The sequence below is a fragment of the Ochotona curzoniae genome, unplaced genomic scaffold, assembly GCF_017591425.1.
Source record: "Ochotona curzoniae isolate NIBS_2020 unplaced genomic scaffold, NIBS_Ocur_1.0 contig_4105, whole genome shotgun sequence".
In the NCBI taxonomy this organism is placed as follows: Eukaryota; Metazoa; Chordata; class Mammalia; order Lagomorpha; family Ochotonidae; genus Ochotona; species Ochotona curzoniae.
The window spans coordinates 970,974-995,803 of NW_024466129.1; the positions used below are offsets into that span (position 1 = coordinate 970,974).

The 24,830-nt window shown below is 46.1% G+C and overlaps 1 protein-coding gene across 3 annotated transcripts in view; it reads left to right on the forward strand.

The window, feature by feature from the left end:
* The window catches only part of SUCO (SUN domain containing ossification factor), a 73,140-nt gene that overhangs the window by 373 nt on the left and 47,937 nt on the right, over positions 1 to 24,830 (forward strand). For all 3 annotated transcript variants that reach the window (XM_040984265.1, XM_040984266.1, XM_040984267.1), the window contains exons 2-5: positions 14,726 to 14,840; positions 16,382 to 16,492; positions 20,185 to 20,333; positions 22,885 to 23,022. In XM_040984265.1, the coding sequence (XP_040840199.1) occupies positions 14,726 to 14,840; positions 16,382 to 16,492; positions 20,185 to 20,333; positions 22,885 to 23,022 (513 nt within the window). The remainder of the gene's footprint in view (positions 1 to 14,725; positions 14,841 to 16,381; positions 16,493 to 20,184; positions 20,334 to 22,884; positions 23,023 to 24,830) is intronic.

Consider the following 24,830-nt stretch of genomic DNA (forward strand, 5'->3'; position numbering starts at 1 on the left):
TCTCAGCTGTCGGGGTCCCCGGGGTGGTCATCGGGGCGCAGCCTGGGCTCCCTGGACGTGCCTGGCCGCACCTCGGGCCTGGGGCGCGCCGTGGGCTCTCAGCTGTCGGGTGTGCAGCAGCTGAACGCTGTGAAGCTGACCAGAGAGACCACCCCGAAAACTTGATGGAGTTCCTGTTGGTCCCAGGCCGCCCTGGCGTTTTGAGAAGCCAAGTGGGCTTGTGCCAGTCGGAGGAGCTGGAGAAGCCGCTCTGGTCTCCAGGGAATCTCTGTCGCGATACCTGGCATTTGATGACCGAAAAACGTTTCTTCAGCCAAAGCGATTTGCTCTAGATTCTATATAAAAATTGTGGCTTCTGCAAAGAACCAGTGGCTCTTTCATAGGTATGGGTGCCTAAAAGGTTTGTAAGGCCAATAGGTTTTAGAATTGTTGCTCGTGTAAAAGTCAGATGTAAACAAAGGGAAAACACAGCACTTGCCTGGCTAAGGGATTTGGCTTGGAAAGATGATACAACTTTTACGGGAACTTTCGTCCAACTTTCTGAGCCCATTCTAGTATCATCATCCCACAATCCCCTTCTACTTTTTATTAAGATTGCTTGCTTGATTGATTTAACAGGCAGAGTTAGAGAGAGAAATCTTTCATCGGCTGGTTCACTCCCTGAAGGGCTGCGAGGGCCAGGGGGCTGGAGCAGGCTGAAGCCTGGAGCCAGAAGCTCCTGCAGGTCCCCCATGCGGGATCAGAAGTGGAGCAGCAGGTAGAACAGAACCACCCCAGGGTGCCGCGTTGGTGCCTCACCCCTGCCATTTCTGCTAAGGAAGATCATCGTGTTGAGGAGCCTGCTTACTGCTCTGAGTTTGCATAGATAACATACTGAAATCTCTCACCTTTACCTCTCTGGGTCCGGTCCTACTCCGTTTCTTCTTTGGCCTTGCTCGTACTTGGAGGAGGATGTCCCTTGGCACCTTATGTCATGAACTGGTGTTCGGATGGTGAGCTAAACCGAGCATTGGAATGTGATTTTAAAGGTCATTTGTAAATTGTAATTTGTAAATCACACTTGTATTAGTTGTGGGACTTTTCAGGCTGCTTTTCTGTAGAAGCTTTTTCTCTGTTTTTTCTTAGCAGGAATGAGGAAATGTGACCCATGGGAAGAAGACAGTCGGTGCAGGGCTGGTGGCAGTCATGAGGTTGTGTTAGGGACTCAGCTGCAGAAGCTACTAGTGTGTCTTGAGCCAAGTTAGAAAATGAAACTATGAAACAGCTCTGGGGCTGTAGGCTTTCTTGTAAGTGGTTGTGAGGTGGGAGACAGGTGGGAGCCAGTGAGGCCCAGGGAGAGGGCTGTGTTTCCAGGGTTTTGGAAGTTGGAATTGTGTCATGGACGTAACCAGAGCATCACCTGTTTGCTATAGTACAGGTCTAATGGAGCTCTTCTAGAGGCAGACCAGAGGGCTCTGAACGAGCAGATCAGGTCCTCTGTGGCTTGGCTTATCATTTAGAAATTGCTCCCAAGTATTTGGACCCTTTTCTGTTGTACTGAATGAAGCTGTGTGTTTATACTATAGTGTCCTGGTATCTGATTTCCTCCATTCGTATTCATAAAGGCATTAACTTGATGCAGCTTGATTATGTCTGCACCTTGCTTCTGCCTTTCCATTCTAGAATACTAAGCTTGGGTACCTCCGTAGGAACAGAGTCCTGTCCATGGGATTTCCGCTTTCCTTCTTGCAGTGTGTGTGATCGTGGTCGTGTCGTGCAGACTTGAAGATGTAAACGCGAACCCGCAGGATCAGGTGGAGCTGTTGAGAACGGCACTTGCCACCTGCCAGGGCCGTACTCTGTGCAGCTCTCGAGTGGGCATGGTTAGTAACTGCGTCTAAGGTGAAGGAGAGGCCGAGGCCCTTGGCTGTGGGGAAGTGGCTGTTGAGGGTGGGCGCTTCAAGCCCAGGCCCCGAGTCCCACCCTCATCTGACGGTGGTCCAGAGGCCTGTGTGTGAGATCGTGGCCACCACTTGGGAGATCCATTTCTTCAACTTGCTGCCTTGCTTCCTGGAACCTTAGCTCGAACTTTGTTTATCAACACAGGAAAATGGAGCTGTTCATGTCTCAGACTTGTTAGAAGGACTAGATGAGATAGCAATAGCAGATTTTTGTAAAGCAGTAAGGGGCCTCACTGAGTTTTCCTCACTTTGCTTTTGCGCATTGTGCACCAAGATGTGTGGCCCTAGTGTTAATGCTGGAAGTCTTAGATCCTAGGAATGCTCTGTGTTACTTTCCTGTTTGCTCTGAGAAATTGTTGGAAATTGAATGGCTTTGACTGATACGCGTATGTTGTCTTCCTTTTTGGGGGGCCAAAAGTTAGAGCTCCCTGGTTGAAGTTAGGAGGTCACGGGGCCAGGTCCTTCTCGGGCCTTCGAGGGGAGAGCACGTTTCTGACTTTTCGAGTTCTCAGAAGCTCTTGGCATTCTGTCTGCTTTCCGTTTCCTAGCCTTGGTTCTGTGCTGAGCTCTGCCAGTGACTACGCCCCTGCCCCTCCGGCCCCTCCGGCCCCTCGTCCTGACTTGGTGACCACAGCTGTCTAGCATTATCTCCTGCAGAGTCGCTGTTACTGGGCAGGGCGACCTGTTTGCATTAGGGTACAGCAGCTCCTGCTGCGGGCGGGACACGTGTTCTGCCCTCAGCACACTGTACATGTGGGCTGTCCTGAAGGGAGGCAGGTGGGATCTGTGTCAGAGGGTGTTGGGACTGTGTCTCCTGCACAGGGGGCCGTGTTGTGTGTGTCATGTGGATGTGCTAGTATGGTGTTACATGATCGGTTATACATTCCAGTTGTTTAGGAAAGGTGAGCAAGCAAATACGCTTTGTTCGTGCTACCCTTTTGCCGTCATTAAATATTATTAATGAGGGTTGTATGGCAGAGAGACAGAGAGAGAGAGGAAGACAGAAACAGAGACCGAGATTGGTCTTTATCCCTGTTTGACCCTTCAGATGGCTGCCACAGTCAGGTGTGCAAGGCTGATGCCAGAAGCCCAGGAATCAGGACAGGTTTCTCACTGGAGTGTCAGGGGTCCAGGAACATGAGCCATGACCTGTGCCACTCAGGGTGGGTGTGTGTCAGGATCCTGAAACTTCAGCCTTGTCCTGTGCCACTCAGGGTGGTTACGTGTTGGGGGTCCAGGAACTCTACCCATGACCTCTGACACTCAAGGTGGGTGAATGTTGGGGGTCCAGGGACTCTAACCGTGACCTGTGCCACTCAGGGTGGATGCGTGTCAGGGGTCCAGGGACTGCACCTGTGTCCTGTGCCACTCAGGGTGGATGCGTGTCAGGGGTCCAGGAACTGCACCCATGTCTTGTGACACTCAGGGTGGATGCATGTCGGGGGGTCCAGGAACTGCACCCGTGTCCTGTGACACTCAGGGTGGATGCATGTCGGGGGTCCAGGAACTGCACCCATGTCCTGTGACACTCAGGGTGGATGCACGTCGGGGGTCCAGGAACTGAGCCGTGACTTGTGCCACTCAGGGTAGGTATGTGTCGGGATCCTGGGACTGGAGCCATGGCCTGTGGCACTCAGGGTGTATGTGTGTGTGTTGGGGATACAGGGAGTAGAGTTGTGACCTCTGGCACTCAGGGTGGGTGTGTGTTGGGATCCTGGGACTGGAGCTGTGACCTGTGGCCCTCAGGGTGGATGTGTGTTGGGGGACTAGGGACTAGAGTCGTGACCTGTGACACGCAGGGTCAGTGAGTGAGAAACTGGAATTGCCAGTGGAGCCTGGCGTTGGACTCAGGCTGTCCAACAGGTGTCACAGACGTCCAGGCTGTGCCTTCATCACGGACCAGAGGCCTGCCTCCAAAATCTTTAGAAAGGAACTTCTCATGTTGAGATTCATTTTAGTTTAAGTAACTTTTAGAGATTTGTTTTTTTTTTTTTTTTTGATTTATTTTTTTTTTATTATTTTTTCATTGGAAAGGCGGATATACAGAGAGGAGAGACAGAGAGGAAGATCTTCCATCCGATGATTCACTCCCCAAGTGAGCGCAACGGGCCGATACTATGCCGATCCGAAGCCAGGAGCCTCTTCCGGGTCTCCCACGCGGGTGCAGGGTCCCAAAGCTTTGGGCTGTCCTCGACTGCTTTCCCAGGCCACAGGCAGGGAGCTGGAAGGGAAGCGGGGCTGCTGGGATTAGAACCGGCGCCCATATGGGATCCCGGGCGTGTAAGGCGAGGACTTAACCACTTGCGCCACCGCGCCGGGCCCGAGTTTAAGTAACTTTTAAGTCTACTTACTGTGCACGTGTTGACGGTGGAGAATTTGGTGTGCTGGGAGTTAATCCTGGTTTGTGTACTTGCGTGGGGATTCTTCCCTAGCCCTTGCCAGTGAGTGCCCAGCCCTCCTTCAGACCAAGTATGAATCCTTATTAAGAAGCTTATTTTTTAAAAAGAAACCAGTCCTTTCTTTCTGTACCCCAAAAGATCATCTTGGAGAAGCTCATATTTAAGGAGAAGAATTTGACATTTAAACACTTCTCATACATTTGGCAAATACGGAGGTAATAAAGGGTCAACCCTTGAGGGTGGTGCGGTGGGGTACGCCTCTGCTGGCATCCCATGGGGTTCCTGTGCCTCTGATCCACTTGCTGCTGATATGCGTGCGAAAGCAGCACACGATGTCCCAAGTACTTGGCGGTGCCTCCTGTGTAGCAGACCTAGCGTGAGTTCCTGCATCCTGACTTCGGCCTGGTGCAGCCTGGGCTGTTGTGGTCGTGTGGGAAGTGAACCAGCAGGTGGAAGATTTCTCTCTGTGTGTTTGTCTCTCTGTGCCTTTCAAATAAATAAATAATGTAAAAAAAGGTCTTGAATATTAGTGGATTCATGTTGTTACTATTCTATCACTAACTACGTGCCCCTGGGTGAATGATGTCTGTGAGCCTCAGTTTCCATTCATAAAATGGTTGGTGGCACCAGTAGTTTAAGATGGAGAATTATGTTTCAGGGAGCATTTCTGTAGAACAGATGTGGAGAGGAACAGAAGAGGAGCAGGCTGTAGGTAGGGTTTGTAGGTTTGTAGGGACCTGATTGTCCTGTGGGTGAGCGAGGAAAGTGGCGAGTGGAATCAAGCATCTTTTCATTAGGTTGTGGAGGCGTGTGGACCAGTGGGGAGCCCTCGGTGGTGTCCTGCCCAGGCGTGGACGTGTCCGGACCCGAGTGGACCAGTGGGGAGCCCTCGGTGGTGTCCTGCCCAGGCGTGGACGTGTCCGGACCCGAGTGGGCCGGTGGGGAGCCCTCGGTGGTGTCCTGCCCAGGCGTGGACGTGTCCGGACCCGAGTGGGCCGATGGGGAGCCCTCGGTGGTGTCCTGCCCAGGCGTGGACGTGTCCAGACCCACATGCTGGTCTTTCTGATGTTGGGAGTAGTTTTCTTTGTGGAGATTTATTTGCTGGTTTGTGATTTAGCTTTTCTGTTTCTGTTGCTTTTTCTCTGATTTCTTAATCATTGATATGTAAATTTTTTTTCATTTTTGAAAGAATGACCAGAAACACTGAAAATCCCTACTCTATCTTTAATTTTGAGAACATTTTTACTTGTTTTCTGCTTCTGTCTTTCCAAGGATACAATTTGTGTTTTTTTCTGAGTGAAATAACATTCAGGATCCCTCCTTTGAAATCATTTGATGGCTTTTAATTTTTTTTTTTTAGTGAAATTTATTGTGAAAGAGTTTGAGCAAAAAGTTCATCTTTGCTTTGAGATCTGCATTTCCAACTAGAGGGTCAGAGGTGATGTGTCATTACTAACGGTGTCACATCCCTTTGGACAAACTTGATGAAGCCAACTTCCCTCAAAGGGAAAAAGTTGTTGAAATTGGCATGACATCTTTGTGTAAAACTTATATCCAATAAAAGATGGAAATGACTTTTTTCTCGTTTCCCATTTTACCTTTATTTTTGCTTATTTTTATTTTTTGTTAAACACTTGAATCCAATAAAAGATGGCAAATAGTTTTTATTTTGTTTTCCATTCTTTCCTTTGTTTTTAACTTATTTTTAATTTCTTGAAACATAGAGACAGAAAGAGAAATATTATTGATCCTTTGGCTGCCAATTTGTTTCTCAAATGTTCACAACCACCTGAACAGGGAGAAGCCAAAGCTGGGATCCATATGTCGGTGTGGACTTGGTGACAGGGATCCACGTCCTTGACGCGTTGCGTTGTTTTCCAGGGTGTGTAGAGCGGAGAGCTGAAAGCGGCCATGGAGCCAGACACCTGGCACCCCAGTGTGGGCTGTGGGCACCGAGGCAGTGTCTCGAGTGGTATGCCAAATGTGCTGCTGCAAAATCATCTTTTCCTGTATCAAAGTTGTTTTTAGAAGAGCTGGGTGCAACTCATGTTTGCTTAGGTTATTAAATGATTGGAGATAGGTTGAATTGGAAGCTGTTGGTAGATTTGGCTAACAGTAGAAAAAGCAAGAGATATTAGCCCTTAATTATCCTTCAGCAGTATTTCCTGTAAATTAGTCTTTCATTTTTCTCAGCAATCTGAATGGAGAAATGAGTCAATATATACAGTAACTAGTGGAAGGGAAGAGAGAGGCAAGGCATTCAGCTGCTTATTCTCAAGTAGTTTTCGGGTGGAAACATTTACATGTATGTAATGCTTTTGTGTAGCAATTGATGCAGAACTGGAAAGAAATACCCATCACTTGAAGCGTAATTACTTACCTTTTTAAAATCCTACTTTGGCGTCAGTGTGTTTATCTGTGTTGTTTTTCCAAGGTCATGTTTTAAAGTAATTTCAGTAAGTAAAATTGCTCATGTTCCAGAGGAAAGGGAAGTTACTTTTGAGTATTTGCAAGTAAGAAGCTAAAGCCCTTGGGATGAACTTTTTTCAGAAATGCAGATGTTTTCTGGGGGTTTTGTTTTCTTTTAGAACTCTATTTTTATAATAAATGCTACTAAAGATTGTTTTACATTTTCTATAAAAGGCACCCAACTTTGCTAGAGAACTTTTATAGTATTAACATGGCTCATAGATACTAAGCCAGTTTTGTGTTGTCCTGTAGTATTTGAAATCTGTATTTACAACAATACCTTTTCGTATTAATTGCTGTCATGTTAGTTTTATTAATCGTGTGGTCTGAATGCTTTGGTAGCTCACTGAGAAGTAGGAAGGCCTCGGCGTCAGCTCAGAAATAAGAATCCATTAATTGAAAATGTGTCTGTTACTCGGTATGTATTTGGTGTGATGAGGGATCCGAGAGAAGCGTGGGCCTTGAGTTTGGTTGTCACGGTGCCTGTACAGAGGGAATGATCGTCAGACTCAGGGCTTGGTGGCAGCCCTTCGCGTCACAGTGAGCACAGATTGAACTCTGCTCGTGGTTAGTGTGTGTTCTCTGATCTCCTTAGTCTTTGAGATCGATATCGCAGAGGCATCGACTACAGTTAGTGAGCAGAGAGCCCGAACCTAAAGTAGGCCAAGCCCCACGGCTGCGCCTCTTTCATCACTGCGCTGCACTGTCGGAGGGCTGGTACGTTTCTCTGTGCATCAGATTTCTGATCTGAAAATGGGAGTGTGTGGATTGCCCCAGGAAGGAATGGACATTAGAATTATTCATACGACTTTATAAAAATAAATACACATGCCAGTGATTCTTATTTGGTTCTTCTGTCCCAGTGCATTCAAGCTAATATTGCTGGTTAAGATGAACTCTGAGACTTTTTTCTGCAGCATTGTAAGAGTGCTGATTAGAATGTTAGTGAACACAGCTCAACTTTATAGTGGATACTTACAGAAAAGAAAAGGTAGGACTGACATTGTCTGAGAAGTTTTGGATTCAAGAGAACTAACATATAGTTAAGAAACTTTTTTTTTAAAAAGATTTATTTTTATTATTTTTTTTATTGGAAAGGCGGATATACAGAGAGGAGAGACAGAGAGGAAGATCTTCCATCCGATGATTCACTCCCCAAGTGAGCGCAACGGCCGATGCTATGCCGATCCGAAGCCAGGAGCCTCTTCCGGGTCTCCCACACGGGTGCAGGTTCCCAAAGCTTTGGGCTGTCCTGGACTGCCTTCCCAGGCCACAGGCAGGGAGCTGGAAGGGAAGTGGGGCTGCTGGGATAGAACCGGCGCCCATATGGGATCCCAGGCGTGCAAGGCGAGGACCTTAACCACTTGCGCCACCGCGCTGGGCCCTAGTTATGAAACTTTTTGTGAGAACAAGTGCTTCATGAACTGAAACATGATATCCTATTGCTAATATGTGCAGTGTGTGTGTCTGCCTGTGTGTCTTCCTGTCTGCATGTGTATGTGTGAGCCTGCCTGTGTGTGTGCTTGCTCGCATATGTGTGTATGTGTGTGTGCCTGCCTACCTGTGGGTGTGTCTGCTCACCCGCCCGCCGCCTGCCTTTCTGCCTTCCTGCCTGTGTGTGTGTCTGCCCACCCGCCCGCTGCGTGCCCGCCTGCCCGCCTGTGTGTGTGTCTGCCCGCCCGCCTGCCTGCCTGCCTGTGTGTGTGCGCCTGCTCACCCGTCATGTGCCTGCCTGCCCGTCGCCTGCCTGCCTGTGTGTGTGTGTGCCTGCCTGTCTCTGTGTGTACCTGCCCGCCTGCCCGCCCGCCTGCCCGCCTGCCTGCCTGCCTGCCTGCAGTGGGAAGATGATACTTGCCAATGTCCGTGATAGTGGTGATAACTAAGTAAGCAAGCCTGAGGAGAAAGCCTGAGAGGGAACTTGGAGATGGTGGGTTTTGCGGGTTAAACCGTAGTACTAGGTAGTACATGTTTGGCAAAGAAAATGCTGCTTCAAGAATGTTGTCTTGATATCATTATGCTAGATGCATTTCATAGAAAAAGTTGGGGGAAAAGCACTATGAAGAAATTGTACTAGTTAAGGTTTGTTCTAGAGACTTGTGAGCAAGTAAACGATCTGCTTTGGAGACAGGCTGGCATGCTGGCAGCGATGGGCACAGGATAGAACCCTTGAGTAGGATTCAGAGAAGGTGGGTCTGCCTTACCTCTGCAGCCGGTTCCCATGTCCTGAGATACAAAGACCCCTGGGTGCTGTACCTGTGCCAGATTTTGGCAGGTACTACATACACACCAGCTGTTTTCTTAGATCATATTATTGTTTAGTGAATAAATTCTAGGGTCTAAACTTATGAATGTGTCAATCAGAATTCAAAGAGAATAAAAGAGGTTTTTGTGGGACTTGCACAACCTAGAAAATCTGTAGTGTTCACAAAGAAATGCAAGTGTTGTCAGAGTTCGCATGGCCAAGGCGCAGTTAGAGGCGAATAGGTCTTTGAAAATGTAGGCTTGAGTGCAGGTAAGATCTAGGCTGGCGTTCTCCTCCAGCAGAGGCCTTGTTGAAGGTGTGTCTGACTGCAGAAGCTGAGCATCAGCCCCTGCAGATAATTAAGGGAATGGGGGGCGGAGTGTAAAGGCAGAACACACTGCCTTGTCAGGGATCGGTGTCAATCTAGTGAAACAGTTCTTTGATAGGATTTGGTATGTTGCATATTTAAGCTAAGACAATTCCAGTCCTGCCCTGTATCAGAATCAGTATTAAAGATCAGAACTATTGCAAAAGCAAGCACCAGAATTAGGCCTTTCTTGAGTGAGGTGTGTGATTCGGTGTGCCTCCCCTTGGGCTGTGAGGAGCAGCGTGCAAAGCAGGCCCAGTGTGTTCTTACTAGCAGGTAGATGAAACAACCTGACAAGAAAACAATAGGTCCAGAAAAATGCCTGTCTTTTGCTCAAGTATTTTAGTGCTTTTTAAACAAGGGCTTTGTAAACCCAGTGACCTTTTCGTCTTGTTTTATTACCAGTGTTTGACCACAGGGCTCCCATACTGCTCACCCATTTCCCATAAATCTTTAAATACTTCATAGAGCTTCTGCAAATTATTTCCAAATTTCCAGACAAAAATACTTAGAAACCACAGTTTTCATTATTACTTTAACCACTCTGTCCTTTTGAATGGCTGATAGGGTGGCCATTCTGCACTCTGTGTTAGATTTGAACTTAGTTTAGGAGTCTTCATTCCCTGGTTCAGTTCTTTCATGAGGAGTCCTCTCTGATTGCTGAACTCTTGTTTTTCTAATACTTATCAAACACTGTTCCAGTCTGTAGTTCAGGTGACAGCTGAAAAGACGACTGTGCCAGGGACCCAAGTGGGGCTCTCTGCCCTGGAGGGCCTCACCCTACAGTGGAGCCGGCCGCTTGCAGTCCAGACGTGCCAAGTGCTCAGGACGGATTGCTCCAGTGCTATGGGAAGATCCTGGGTCACTGAGTCCCGCCTTGGGGACGTTAGAAATATCCCCTGGTCCTTAACTAGTCCTGCACTGAGATGAAAGTGAAATGAGAAGGACTGTCAGCTTGTGGAGTGTGAGGAGCTGCACAGGACTGGATCATTCCAGGGAGGGAGATTCGCGGAAGCGGAAGCAGCGGGAGTCGGAGGGTTAGGGTTGTGAGACAAAGCAATCTGTGTTCAGACAATTTCAGGTCATCCTGCATGCCTGAGAGGCAGGCACTGGCTAGTGCGAAAACTGGTTACCAGCACTGTTAAGAGTCTGTCTTAAACATGTGGAGAGGCACTTGATATTTAGTGGTTCTAAGCCAGGAGTTTGGGAGATCTGTGTAGATCTTGCTGTAGGGAAGAGTTGAAAGCTCGAGCTCAGTTTAATGGGGTTTGGAAATCTGAAGTAACTGGAGGTGGTAAAGGGAAGGCGAAGGAAATGGAAAAAGTCAAAATGTTTTCAGGTTTTAGGTAATGGGTGAATAACGGCACTGCGCGGTGTGTCGAGGATGTAGGAGGGAGAACTTGGGAAAGGGAAAAGGATGTGCTTGCGTCTACTTGTTTCGATATGTCAAGAAGGGAGCTCCGGCTTTGACATGCCTTTGCTCATTCCCAGCACTAATTTACCTTATCCTTGAAGGATTTCAAGAATGGATGAGGCGGGAAGAAATCAGAGCTAAAGAGAAGTGGCAGTACGAGGTTGCCGGAGTGTGTCGGGCCTCCGGGTCTTTACAGGGGAGACGGAGAGCGCAAGGGTAGAGAGCGAGCTGAGGCAGCGTGTGTGTGTACAAGTCAGAATTGGACAGCGAGGAGACGCGATGTGTGCAGCTTGGCATGCTGACGTGCAGGGAGAGGGCTTCAGGTGTGAGCAATAATCGGGGGTTCTGCACGCAGCAGGGAAATCAAAATGGGAAATTCCAGTGTCAGTGATACGTGAAAGAGCTAGATTTTAGCAGGTTGAGAGCTGATTAGGGAGGGAAGGAGTTAAACACCTCTGTGCACTCGGGGCCCACCGGGCGGAGGAAGGACAGTAGGAGCTAACGTTCAATACCTCTCGTCCCTTCTAAGCACAGTGCTTGTTTTCATTTCATTTCCTCACAACATCTATATTTTACAATGCTGATTTGAGGCATATAGACTTTGCAACTTGTTTACGACCAGGTAATAAGTGGGGGGAATAGGGGATACAATTTAAATCTTTCAATTTTGAAGTTCATCCCCTCAGCCACTGAACTATTTTACCAATAATTTAGCCACTTACTAAGTTACCAATAATTAAATCATGAAATGTTGGATTGATACGGATGCTTTGTAATGGTTTTTGTATTTTTGTGTTATGCTATAACTGACTTTTACTTGCTAATATTACCAATTCATGAGTTACTGGATATGTTATTCTCTCAACTTTTTATTTATGTATGTATCAGAAGATAAATATGAAATGTAGAATACAGATATCAACAGCTTTGGGAGAGAGAGCTATTTGCAGTCATAGATTGAATAGGGTAAATTACTTAATTCTTGAACTTTTGGTTTTTTTCTTTCTAAAAATGAGATTTGTACTTTAATCCAACATCTTGGCACACCCAGAGACACCCGCATATACACATACATAAGAGAGAGTGATAGAGCGAGAGCGAGAGAGCTCTCAGTTGTCCACTCCCCACCTGACCAGAGGCCAGCCAAGGGCTAGTTTGAAGCCTGGCACTTTAGCTGGGTCTCTCGCATGCTGGCAGGGCCCCAGACACCTGGGCTGTCTTCTCCTGGTCTTCCTAGGTCATTAGCAAAGAACTGGGTGAGAAGTGGAGCAGCTGGGACTGACGTGTGCCCCAATGGGCTGCAGCACCCATGTGGTGGTTCTATCTAATGTGCGTGTCACCAGCCCCCCAGGGCAGCAAGAGTTAATGCCCCTGGAACAGTAGACTTTACACATATTCAGAGTTCTTGATTATAAAACTAATTTTCTTGAAAAAAACCTAATTGATGGTCATGGTGAAGTTTATATGGTGGAGAAAGGGGTAAAGACCCGGCAGGTCCAAAAATAACCAAAAATTGTAATGTTCAAAGTTTTGAGGTTTCCTCCCAAACTTTTTTTTTATTTTTAAAGATGATGACTATTATTTTTATTAGAAAGGCAGATATATGGAGAGAAGGAGATACAGAGTGAAAGCTTTTCCATCTGCTGGTTTACTCCCCAAGCGGTCACAATGACTGGAGCTGGACCAGTCCGAAGCCAGGAGCTTCTTCCGGGTCTCCCATGTGGGTGCAGGATCATCCCTCAAATACCCAGAACAGACAGGGCGAGGCCAGTCCAAAGCCCAGACGAGCCAGATGCTCCATGGTCTTGGGCGGTCTTCTGCGGTCTTAGGCACACGGGCAGTGGGCTGGATTGGGTCACAGAGTAGCCAGACTCCATCCAGTCTGTTGATAATGGGCAGGCCATGTTCAGTTGTGCACAGAACTTGCTCCTGTGTTTTAAAGTTGATTTCACATGTGCATGAATTTATGAAGTGTAGTGTGAGAATTTGGTACATTCGTACAGTTAATGATCGAATCAGGGTGATTTGGTGTTTCCATCTCAAAATATTTAGCATTTCTGTGTGTTGGGAAACCTCAGATTTTTCCAGCTATTTTGAGCTACATCATGGGTTGTTACAGCTTGTAACAACTGTACGATGGGATCTGAAACGGATGCCTCCCTGCAGCTGTATTTTGCTACTCATTTTATAATTTCTTCTCTCCTCTCTACCACTACTTCACTGTCTCAAATCAAGTGTTTTGTCTTCCATAAGTAAGTGGAAACATGTAAACTTTCTCTTTCTGTGCCTGCTCTGCTGTCCTCCGGCTTCACCAGTGTTAGCTCATGAAAGGATTTTACTCTATTTTGGCTCTATTTCACCACACATTTTCTTTCATTCATTTGTCAATGGATGCCTTGATTGATTTTATATCTTGGCTGTAAATAATGCACATTCACCTCTCTTCCTTTCAAGTTAAATGAAAGTAAATAAAATAATTTAAAATATGTTTAAAAATATAGAAAGAGATCATCACTTTCATAAAGTGTCCCTTTCATCTCCTCAGTATGTTACTTTTCAAGTTTTCCTTATTTCTTAATTCTGAATTTTGTGAAGTTTGAATTGTGTGAAGGTAGCACTTTCCAAGCCAAAGAATTCTCAAATACTGGAAAGTTTAAGCAGCTCTAATAAAAGGCTTTTTTTTTTTAGTATTTATTTATTTGCAGGGTAGCGTTAGAGAATGAAAGGTGGAGTGGGGCCGGGGAAGGAGGGAGGAAGCAGAAAGAGCAGAGAGGGCGAGGTGGACCCTGTGCGTCTCCGGAGCTCCGTCCCTCGCAGCCCTGCTCGCCTGCTGCCCGACCGAGTCACTGCCCAGACCGCAGCCTCAGGCCGCCGGCCTGCAGCAGTTGGGATGCTTTTGTAAATGTCTGGACACTCTGCTTTGTTTTCCTTCGACTTGTAACTGAGAATGTGGTGATTTGGTAGAACCGGGGGTTGTGCGCTGAGCGTAGTCATTTGTTTATTCCTATTTTGTTGGTTTCACACTTAGGATTCCTCCTGGTCATGGTTGTTTAAAGTTTCTGCTTCCATAAGCTGTGTTGTGACTGGCGGTGACTTCCCTGCCTCAGCTCTGCATGAGGTCTTAGGTTTGTTCATAAAATGTGGTGCTCGCTCTTAGGCTTATGGATACCTAAGTGTTTCTCGTGTTACTCGCATACTTTGTGTTATTGATTCAAAACATCTTGATGGCTGAATAAGTTTATGAGAAACCTTTAAGTGATTATGGAGCTGATCATAAAATGTTTTTTGTTGCTATTTTTGCAGGCATGCTAGGCAAATTTTACTATTTTTCACTCAGTTTTCAGTATCAGCTAACCTGCACTTGACTGGAACAGTGGTGTTCTTCCTTGGCCGAGTTTCAGTCTTTTTTCCTTGTTTCATTTCCTTAGGGATTTTACATCCTAAGTACTGGAAATTGGTAGCGGTCGTTTGTGTGTGTGCTGTTTCTGGTCACTTTTGATAGGACTAAGTTTATATTCCCTTGCTTCGGTGCTTTGAGACAGTAAAGCTCATTTAGAGTTACCTGTTTGGCATCTAGTATTTCTGAGGGTAGCTTTGATGGCTTTCTCTGCTCTCTCTATGAAAATATGATAATCATCAGACACTTTCCTGTGCAACCTTTCTTGGGATTTAAAATTCTTTACTTGGAATGCTGATAATATTTATATTTTTCTTAAACCTTGTCCAGAATACAATTATCTACCATGAAACTTTTACGTTCTTGGGAGTATTTGTGTAACAGCTGTCTGTTGCCTCTAATTCTAGCCCTTATCAAACGTGCTCACATTTGTTTTTCTCCCCCGCCCTCCCTGATTGTGTGTCTCCCTCCGTCTGGCTGTGTGACGTGCTCTGCAGGCTGCCCAGTTGGCATGTGTGCTGCAAAGAGAGTCCCTCAACTTCAGCCGCAACGTATTACTCTCAGCATGACAACTGTGCTTTAGAAAATGAAGGTGGACAAGTCCAGAAAAAGGTACCTTAAATAATGTTGGCTTTATAATGTGTTACTAGCTTTTGAAAATTATCTCAAAACATTTAGAATTTTTTTAAAAATCCCCAATTTTTTTTTGTGGAAATGGGTATATTTCCTTGTTAAAATTGAAGCTACTAAGGTAGTTTTGAAATTCAGGTAACTTAGAAATATTTCTGCTGCTTGCCTCTGGAGTTTGGAATTTTATTGCCATCTCGAGTTCTCCAGGAGAAAGAAACGTAGTGTTTGTTCATGGAGAACTTGTGCCCTCCTTTTTAATTCTCTGAAATTGCTCTGCCTTAGCTTTTCTCTGTTAAGGGCCATTTGCATATTTTGTTTCACTTTGTTTTATTTTTAAAGATTTATTTATTTACTTATTTGAAAGAGCCAAAGAGAGCGAGCGAAACAGAGACCTTGTACTGGCGGGTTCACTCCACAGATGGCTGCAGCAGCCGGAGTTGGATCAGGTTGAAGCCAGCGGCTTCGTCTGGGTGGCCTATGTGTGTGGCAGGGCTCCAGCACCGGCCGCTTCTGCTTTCCTCTTTCCTCGGAGCAGCAGGGAGCTGGATGGAAAGTGGAGCAGCCAGAACATGAACTGGTACCCAAGAGGGATGGTACCACAGGTAATGGCCTTCCCCTGTGTCACAGTGCCAGCCTTAGTTTGAATACTTGTAGCGTCATTCATGGGCCTTACAGAAGCCACTTAACAGTGAGCGTGTTGTACGTGAATTGAATTTGGGGCCCTGTCTGACTGGCCTTGGCAGAGTAAGGCACGGCAGCACTTGTGTCATATCTGGCCAGGGGCTGAATGCTCCTCACCTTTGCAAATCAGGTGATTTCTTGGGAAATGAATAGTTTCTTTGCACTCAAATGTTCTATGTATGTTCTCCAAGTGTTCATTTCTCCTAATCTCCCAGGATTATCTCACCTTTTCATGGTTACATATCTTTCTGTATTACTGTATTTTTGCTCCAGCATGTAGATACATCACAATTTATTCATCATTTCTTTGTTAACACACTTTGTCCGTGTTGCTGACGGCTGTGTGTGTGTGTGTATGTGTGTTGATACACATACAGTCGTCACATTTCCATGCTTGAATTTCAGGGTACATAACATTTGCATTAATTATTTGAACTTTTGAGTTATGCGTACTTTCATCCATACAAGAATTAGATCTAATCTTTTTGACATATTTGAATAATAAATAAGAAACTGAATGTAAGTAAACATTGGGGGGTTGGGGAGGGGAAGAAAACATTCTTTTTCTCACTAAACATGTAGATACAGCTAGACAGCTTACGAAAGCGAAGATTGACGTAAAGTTTATTTTCTCCCTGTCTGAACGGCAGAAGACACATCTAAAGAATTGACAGTATCTGCAATTACACCTTTAGTGTGAATATAATGCGCACATTGAACAGGAGTAGTTAGGGCAAGGGTGTATAACGTCGTTTTTTGGCATATAAAGGAGTTAGTCTTTAAATCACAGAGGGCTGTCTTCTGAAACAACTTAATCAGTCTTTTTCTTTGTTCCAATATAGGATGAAAGAGAGGGACTTATCAATGCTGAATTACTTGGAAAATCAGGTTCAGATTTACCCATTGCTACAGAAGAAAATGAACTCAAGGATGACCACGTGGTGGATACACAAGTAAGCTGCCTTAGTAATGTGCCCACTCTGCCCCACCACCTGCTGCCTTGTAATGTGCCCACTCTGCCCCACCACCTGCTGCCTTGTAATGTGCCCACACTGCCCCATCACCTGCTGCCTTGTAATGTGCCCACTCTGCCCCACCACCTGCTGCCTTGTAATGTGCCCACTAAGCCCTTCCACCTGCTGCCTTAGTAATGTGCCCACACTGCCCCACCACCTGCCTTAGTAATGTGCCCACTCTGCCCCACCACCTGCTGCCTTAGTAATGTGCCCACTCTGCCCCACCACCTGCTGCCTTAGTAATGTGCCCACTCTGCCCCACCACCTGCTGCCTTAGTAATGTGCCCGCACTGCCCCACCACCTGTTACCTTAGTAATGTGCCCACACTGCCCCACCACCTGTTACCTTAGTAATGTGCCCACTCTGCCCCACCACCTGCTGCCTTGTAATGTGCCCACTAAGCCCTACCACCTGCTGCCTTAATAATGTGCCCACACTGCCCCACCACCTGCCTTAGTAATGTGCCCACTCTGCCCCACCACCTGCTGCCTTAGTAATGTGCCCACTCTGCCCCACCACCTGCTGCCTTAGTAATGTGCCCACTCTGCCCCACCACCTGCTGCCTTAGTAATGTGCCCGCACTGCCCCACCACCAGTTACCTTAGTAATGTGCCCACACTGCCCCACCACCTGCTGCCTTAGTAATGTGCCCACTCTGCCCCACCACCAGTTACCTTAGTAATGTGCCCACTCTGCCCCACCACCTGCTGCCTTGTAATGTGCCCACTAAGCCCTACCACCTGCTGCCTTAGTAATGTGCCCACTCTGCCCCACCACCTGCTGCCTTAGTAATGTGCCCACTCTGCCCCACCACCTGCTGCCTTAGTAATGTGCCCACACTGCCCCACCACCTGCTGCCTTAGTAATGTGCCCGCACTGCCCCACCACCAGTTACCTTAGTAATGTGCCCACACTGCCCCACCACCTGCTGCCTTAGTAATGTGCCCACTCTGCCCCACCACCAGTTACCTTAGTAATGTGCCCACTCTGCCCCACCACCTGCTGCCTCAGTAATGTGCCCACTCTGCCCCACCACCTTAATAATGTGCCCACACTGCCCCACCACCCTAGTAATGTGCCCGCACTGCCCCACCACCTGCCTTAGTAGTGTGCCCTCACAGTGTTTTTTCTTTTTTGAAAAATGATATAATAAGATCTTAATATTCACTTTGTGATACTACTTTTCAAAATGTGTGAAATTATAAATTCAGTAATTAATATTATTTCTTATTTGTAACAATTTTAGTCCTTAATGTTTTCATTTTTCTATTTGTTATAGTATATCATGTCTTTTTAGGTTTTTAGATATCAAATGTGTTTTCTACCTGATTTATAAGAAAAGAAAGTATGCTGAATATAAATTATTTTTAGCAAGAGTGTTTTTCACTTAGTATAGTATATTAGTTAATAGATTGCTAGTTTTAGTATGGTGTATGAATTAATAATTGCAAGTTAAACTATTGTTTTCTTTTTTCTCGCATTTTACTTTCTGAGTATTGGCTTATATTTTGTGTACCAGGCTATATGTAAAATGTAATGAACTAGAAACTATCTGCCTTAAACTGACCAGAACATTGAGGCATCTGGAATCCAGTTAACGCCTCCTGGCTGGAGGCTGAGCGGTATTTGATGTGAAAATGTAGGACTATAGCAATGTCCCCCATTTTGGAGAAGCTCCACCTGTGTGAGAGGGTGCATGTCTTTCTCTCCTGTCAGCTCAGGCTGGCCTAACAGCTTCCTGGCCGGCTGAGACGCTGCACTGTGCAGTGTAAGCTTCTGGACTACCCTTGCAAGGGTTTATGCTTATGAACAGCAGGAAAGTGGTTGTGTAACCCCTGCAGTGTGTGAACAGGAAGTGATTGTTGACTGCTCTAGTTGTATGAACAGGAAGTGATTGTGTGATCCCTGCAGTGTATGAACAGGAAGTGATTGTGTGACCCCTGCAGTGTATGAACAGGAAGTTACTGTGTGACTGCTCTAGTTGTATGAACCGGAAGTGATTGTGTGAGTGTTCTAGTTGTTTGAACTGGAAGTGATTGTGTGACCCTTGCAGTTGTATGAACGGTGCTGTCCTCCTTCATTTCCTTGACCGTTTAGCCTCTGTTCTTGCTCGGATTCTTTGAAGCTATGACTGTTGCTCATGTGCCTGGGCTTGGGGTGGAGTCCTGAGGACCTGCTTGTGGCTGCTGGGCACAAATGGAGAATTAATTTAAGAAGAAAACATTCATTGACATTCAAAGATTTAGTTGAAAGAAAAGAAAGTCTAAATGGAACTTGAAATGACGATGCTGAAGCACCAGCTGTTTGTGTCGTGTGTCTGTCTCAGTGTCTGTCTGCTGCAGACGCTCACCATGAGCGCTCTTCAGACCTGCCTTTCTTCCTGACTGTTCAGGGATGGGCAGTGCTTATCTTGTGGACGGTGTGTGAGGCTCCTGGAATTGTTTGGTGTGGCCCTGCCAAGGCAACTGAAGGTGGGACTTGAAATTCAGTAAGCTTTTAGCAAGCTAATATTTTTTAAAGGTTTATTTATTTTTGTTTGAAAGATTTACAGAGAGTAGCCATGCGCACGTACGGGAATGCTCTTTTATCCTCTGATTCACTGCCCAAATGGCCACGATGGCTGGAGCTAAACTTACCTAAAGCCAGGAGCTTCTTCTGAGTCTCCCAGACAGGCTCAGGGCCTAAGGGCTTGCGCCATCCTGTGCTGCTTTCCCAGCCACACACAGGGAGCAGTCAGGACATGAGCAGGGGTCCGTGTGGGATGCTGACACTGCAGGCAGAGGGTTAATGTGCTTTGCCACCACATTGGCCTGGCGAATTTTTAAGTTGATAATTTTGTGTGGCCTGTGAATGATGTTATAAATATTTGTATGACCCTTGACAGAGGAGTGAGTCACCCTGGCCTGGAGTTTCTCTTTTCCTTGAACTGAGTGGGAGCATTTTTCACTTGCTGCTAACTTACTGAGCAGTTGACTGGGCACTCTGCGATGCTGGGAGTAGTAAGGACTGTAACGTTATTCATGGTGTTCATACTTAGAGACGGAGAACGAATAGCCATTGGAACAGCGGCCGAAGCTGGAACAAGTATCTCGGGAGTAATGAAGCAACAGCAAAGGGGGTGGGGAAGCAGGGGCTGATGGAGGTGTCCAGATTGAGGAGGTGTTAACTGGATTTCAGGTTGTGCTTTGGAGGAGTGAGTGGCTCAGGACATTGAGGACTGAGGAGCAGCAGGAATCATCTGAAACTGATTGATACACATTTTCAAAACTGGTCAGGGGCAAGACCTAGCAAACTAAGTTAAGTACTTCACGTAAGATTGCATTGTTGTTACTAATGTTTAATAGCTGATGTCAGAGGAACGTGTTTGTCACTCTTGGTGCAAAATAGGAGGTGGGAAAGGAGAAAGAGACAAGCTTTTTGTCCTGGTTCACGAAATGTTGAAAATGTGTACAGTCAATATTTTAAGATGAATTGTATTTGATAGGGTGATAATGTCGGGAGAAAGGGTTTTCATAAGAGTACTTTTTAAGTGATGGTTCTTCATAATTTTTCAGCTTTCTGTTAACTGCTACTCAGCTGAAAAGATACTTATTAATGTCAATATTAAATAGTACCTTTTTTTTAACAGAACACAAGGAAGTTGAGTGCACCTGTGGTTGAGACACTCCCTACGGTTGGTTTACATGAAGATTCTTCCGGTGTAGTTGTTGAGAGTGAAAATGTTGAAAATATTTCCAGTTCATCTACCTCAGAAATCACTCCAGTCTCAAAGCTTGAGTAAGTCATTACACAGCAAAACAAAGGGCCTGAAAGAAAATGCCAAAATGCCTGCCTAGGTAACAAGAGAAAAACTTTTTGGTATTAAACCAGAGCTATTTTAGACTTTGGAGTTTTGGATTTGAGAAAATTTGCATAGATGTTACTGGTTGAGCATTTTTGGTGTTTGGATTAGGTACTCGACCTGAGATTAAGACAGTGTGAAGCTCAAGTTTAGAGTTTGAACTATTTAATATTGCCACTGTTTGAGAGTTGGAGAAACCCTGAGTACCTTCTATGTCTCCTTCTCAGGCTAAAGTGAGCATCATGCCGGCTCCCTGGTCACCTGCTCTCCCTGTGTTAACAGGAGGCCGTGGGCATCATGCCGGCTCCCTGGTCACCTGCTTTCTGTGTTAACAGGAAGCTGCAGGCAGGAGCAGAACAGTTTTGGACCCGGGACTCTGCCGTGGGATTCCCAGGCAGGATTTAGGTCAGCTTGCCAAGGTTGCCCGTGTGGCTAGGTGTTTTGAATATAGTCTTAGAATGGATTTATTTAGCTTCCTAAACGAAGTTGGTGAAAGCAAAGCCATGCAGGCTCTGTAGGTAAAATGAGGTTCTGCTAGGAAGCACGGAAGCTGTTGGAATAACTGTCCCAGTGACTGTAAACACTCAGACATCAGGGTATTTGTCCCTGTGAAATAGCACTGGCATTCCATTTATAGTTATGTCTTTGACTAGCCGCTTCTTATTCAAACTTGATACTTAATATGCAGAATATTTAAATTTTTCTTGATTTAATTTATCTTATATGTATATTTCTTTGCGCTTTCCAACAACAGTCTCAAAAATAAAATGAAATACCCATTGCTTAGTACTGTGTAAAGCTGTTTCTTTTATTAAAGGAGTTGAAGTACATAGAAGAATATATGGTACATAGTAAGAATGTGTGAGCTGACATTATCATCACTGCTTTTTTTTTTAAATTTTATTGCAAAGTCAGATATATACAGAGAAGAGGAGAGACAGAGAGGAAGATCTTCCATGCGTTGATTTACTCCCCAGGTGACCACAATGGCTGGAGCTGCGCTAGTCCAAAGCCAGGAGCCAGGAGCTTCTTTTGGGTCTCCCACATGGGTACAGAGTCCCAAGGCTTTGCGCTGTCCTCGACTGCTTTCCCAGGCCGCAAGCAGGGAGCTGGATGGGAAGTGGGGCTGCTGGGATTAGAACCGGTGCCCCTATGGCATCCCAGTGCATTCTAGGCAAGGACTTGAGCTGTTAGGCTACCGTGCTGAGCCCTATCACTGTTTTGTTGTTGTTGTTGTTTGTTTGTTTCATCTGTTTTTCTCAGAATGTAGGGGCTAGATTGTAGGAATTGCACACATGGATGTTAACAGTATTTACCAAATTGTCATAGTAGGAAATAAGGGAATGAGATAATGATAACATTGTAAATTCCTAAATTTAAATGCTTTGCTCAGGAAGAATTTGATTATATGTGTGTGTGTCCATGTATATGACATGTGTATTATATATACAGCTGGATAGTGCATCCTGTTTTTGGGTTGCTCAGTGAATAAAGTGAGACATTGGAAAGCATTTGGGCATATATCATTAAATGAAAGCTGCAGGTACCTAGAACTTTTGTTAATGTCTTGAGAATAAAAAGGGCCTTTTGATGCTGTGCCACAGCTGTAATGTTAGTAGAATTAATATGCTAACAGATCAGACTTTAGAAAGGATCTATTGGAATAAGTAAATTTTAAGAAACTGAGTTTTGATGAGAGCAAACATCAACTTTTTTTTCAAGATTTTTGCTTGTTTTGTTTAAGCGGCAGAGTGCTCTTGCATCTGCTGCTTCTCTCCTAGTTTGTCTACAGTGCCCTACCCCCTGTCAGGCTGAAGCCCCAGTGCCCTGTTCCTCGTCAGGCTGAAGCCCCAGTGCCCTGTCCCATGTCAGGCTGAAGCCCCAGTGCCCTGTCCCATGTCAGGCTGAAGCCCCAGTGCCCTGTCCCCCGTCAGGCTAAAGCCACAGTGCCCTGTTCCCTGTCAGGCTGAAGCCCCAGTGCCCTGTCCCCCGTCAGGCTGAAGCCCCAGTGCCCTGTCCCCCGTCAGGCTAAAGCCACAGTGCCCTGTTCCCTGTCAGGCTGAAGCCCCAGTGCCCTGTCCCCCGTCAGGCTGAAGCCAGACACTCCCTGTGGATCACTGCAGGAGCAGCAGGAACTCGGGTGCTTGAGCTTGGTGTTCTGTTTCCCAGATAGCAAGTGAAGTAGCTGGGCTGGGAGGAAGCACTCTGCTATGGGTAGTGAGCACTCAGTGGTGGCGTGCGGTGCTGCGGCTTGGCACCAGGCACTGGGGTACTGTAAGGTTTGGTCGTTAGTTAGAAACTGGAGGCCAGCAGATTGAGTTGGAGTTGATAACACATGGCTTAAAATTAGGCCGAGCTTGAGAACTTTCTGCAGAACTGGGAAGCATTCTTTGATTTAGATGAAGTACTTATAAATTATTAATAGCATTTTTATGTTATTTGAAGTCTGCTAAATTACCAGATTGTCTTTTTGTTTTTTTCTTTTAGTGAAATAGAAAAATCTGGTACTATCCCTGTAGCCAAGTCCAGTGAAGCTGAACCACCAGAAGCTGCTTGTGAAGCTCGTGAGGCCTTGGAGCTGAGCGCTCCTGCTGAGCAGCCTGTCCTTGTCAGTACACCTGGGAGGTGAGTGTGGCCGCGCTCTGTCCTTGTCGCTGCTTTGTGTGGGATTAGATTGCAGACATTCGTTTATATGTAAACATTTTTGAAGAACTTTGTATTACATAAAAGGCAAAGCAAATTCTGTACTTGATATGAATATGCAAGTTTCTACCATAGTGAAGATTGACTGCATGGAAAAGTCTTCTGCAAGCTTATTTATTTTTAGGATTTATTTAGAAGAAGTAGAGCGAGGGAGACATGGAGAGAGAGATCTTCCGTGTGCGCTTTCACTGCCCAGAAGACTACCCTGTCCAGAACTGTTCCAGGGGAAGCTGGGAGCTAGACAACAGCTTTCCCTCCACGCCACAGTGCCAACCCAGGAGGATTCTTCTTTCTAGTAGCAATGCTTAGGGACCGCAGGAACAGAGTTCTTTCAGCCAGAGGAAGGACTGAAGCTGACTGTTGCGGGAGAAGCTCAGTTCGCGCGTGGTGCCTTGTGCTTGCATGCAGCCGGTGGGACTCGTCTTCTGGGAGGTGTTGTGATGTCCCTTGACTATTTCATGGTGTTGTAGTCTTGTGTGTCTAGTTTAAAATGACGCTCTCCTCAGTAACTGCATAGTTGAAATGCATGCTTTAATTTAGTAACTTTTAAAGTTCACCTTAAGATCCCATTTTTTTTCAAATATTTCTAATTTTTACAATAATACATTTTCTCTATCAACATAGAATATGGACACAAATATGTATTCGTATGTTTGAACATATATCTTCAGTTTTCTACTTTTTTTTTAAACATTTATTTATAGAAAGGCAGATTTTTACAGAGAGAACAAGAGACAGAGGGAAAGATCTTCTGTCCATTGGGTCACTCCCTAAGTGGCCTCAGTGTCTAGAGCTGAGCCAATCTCTGAAGCCAGGAGCCGGGAGTTTCTGCCAGGTCTCCCATGTGGGTGCAGGGTCCCAAAGCTTTGGACCGCCCTTAACTGCTTTCCCAGAGTACAATCAGGGAGCTGGATGGGAAGTGGAGCAGTGCCCATCTGGGATCTGGTGCATGCAAGGCGAGGATTTAGCCATGAGGCCATTGCGCAGGGCCCTCTCCTTTTTTTTTTTTTTTAATTTGTTTGTTTGAAAGACGGAGTTACGGAGAGCGAGGCAGAGAGCATGGCTGTTTCAACCACTGGGTCTACTGGTTTGCTCCTCAGATGCCAGCATCACCCTGGGGAGTTCCGCTTCTTTGGTTTGGTTCACTCATTTTGAGAAATGCCTTGGATTTCTAAACTACTAACCAAGTTTCCAGAAAAGAAGTGAGCACTTTTACAACTTTGCATGAAACCCACTGCCTGACACCAATGAGGAGGAACAGGGAAAGTCTGCAGGGATAAGTGACTGAAGGATCTTATCCGTCTGTGCCGCTCCAAGTAGCCAGAAAATGCTGTTGACACCCGAGTGCGTTGAACTGCAGTGTTTCCATCTGGAAACCATGCTTCTGCATGTCCTTGTTGCTGTCCTCATTGATAGTGTTGGCCAACACCCATCTAGATCTGGGGTTCCAGACCAGGCAGTGCTATAGCACCCATCACCATATGTGTGAGCCAAATCTGGGTGTGAGCCGAGCTGGGCCAGTCCACAGCACACACTGACATGACCAAGAGCCAGAATGGAGTGCAGCTCTGGCTGATTTGGATTACAACATCCACTAGTTCACTTGGTTTGGGGTTGGGCCAGCCTGGGCTAGGTGGCTATACCCATCTGCCAGAGCTGGGACTGCGGCCGTGCCAGGCTGAGCCAGGCTGAGACACCTGCTGGCAAATGCTGAGACTGGGTCGCAACAC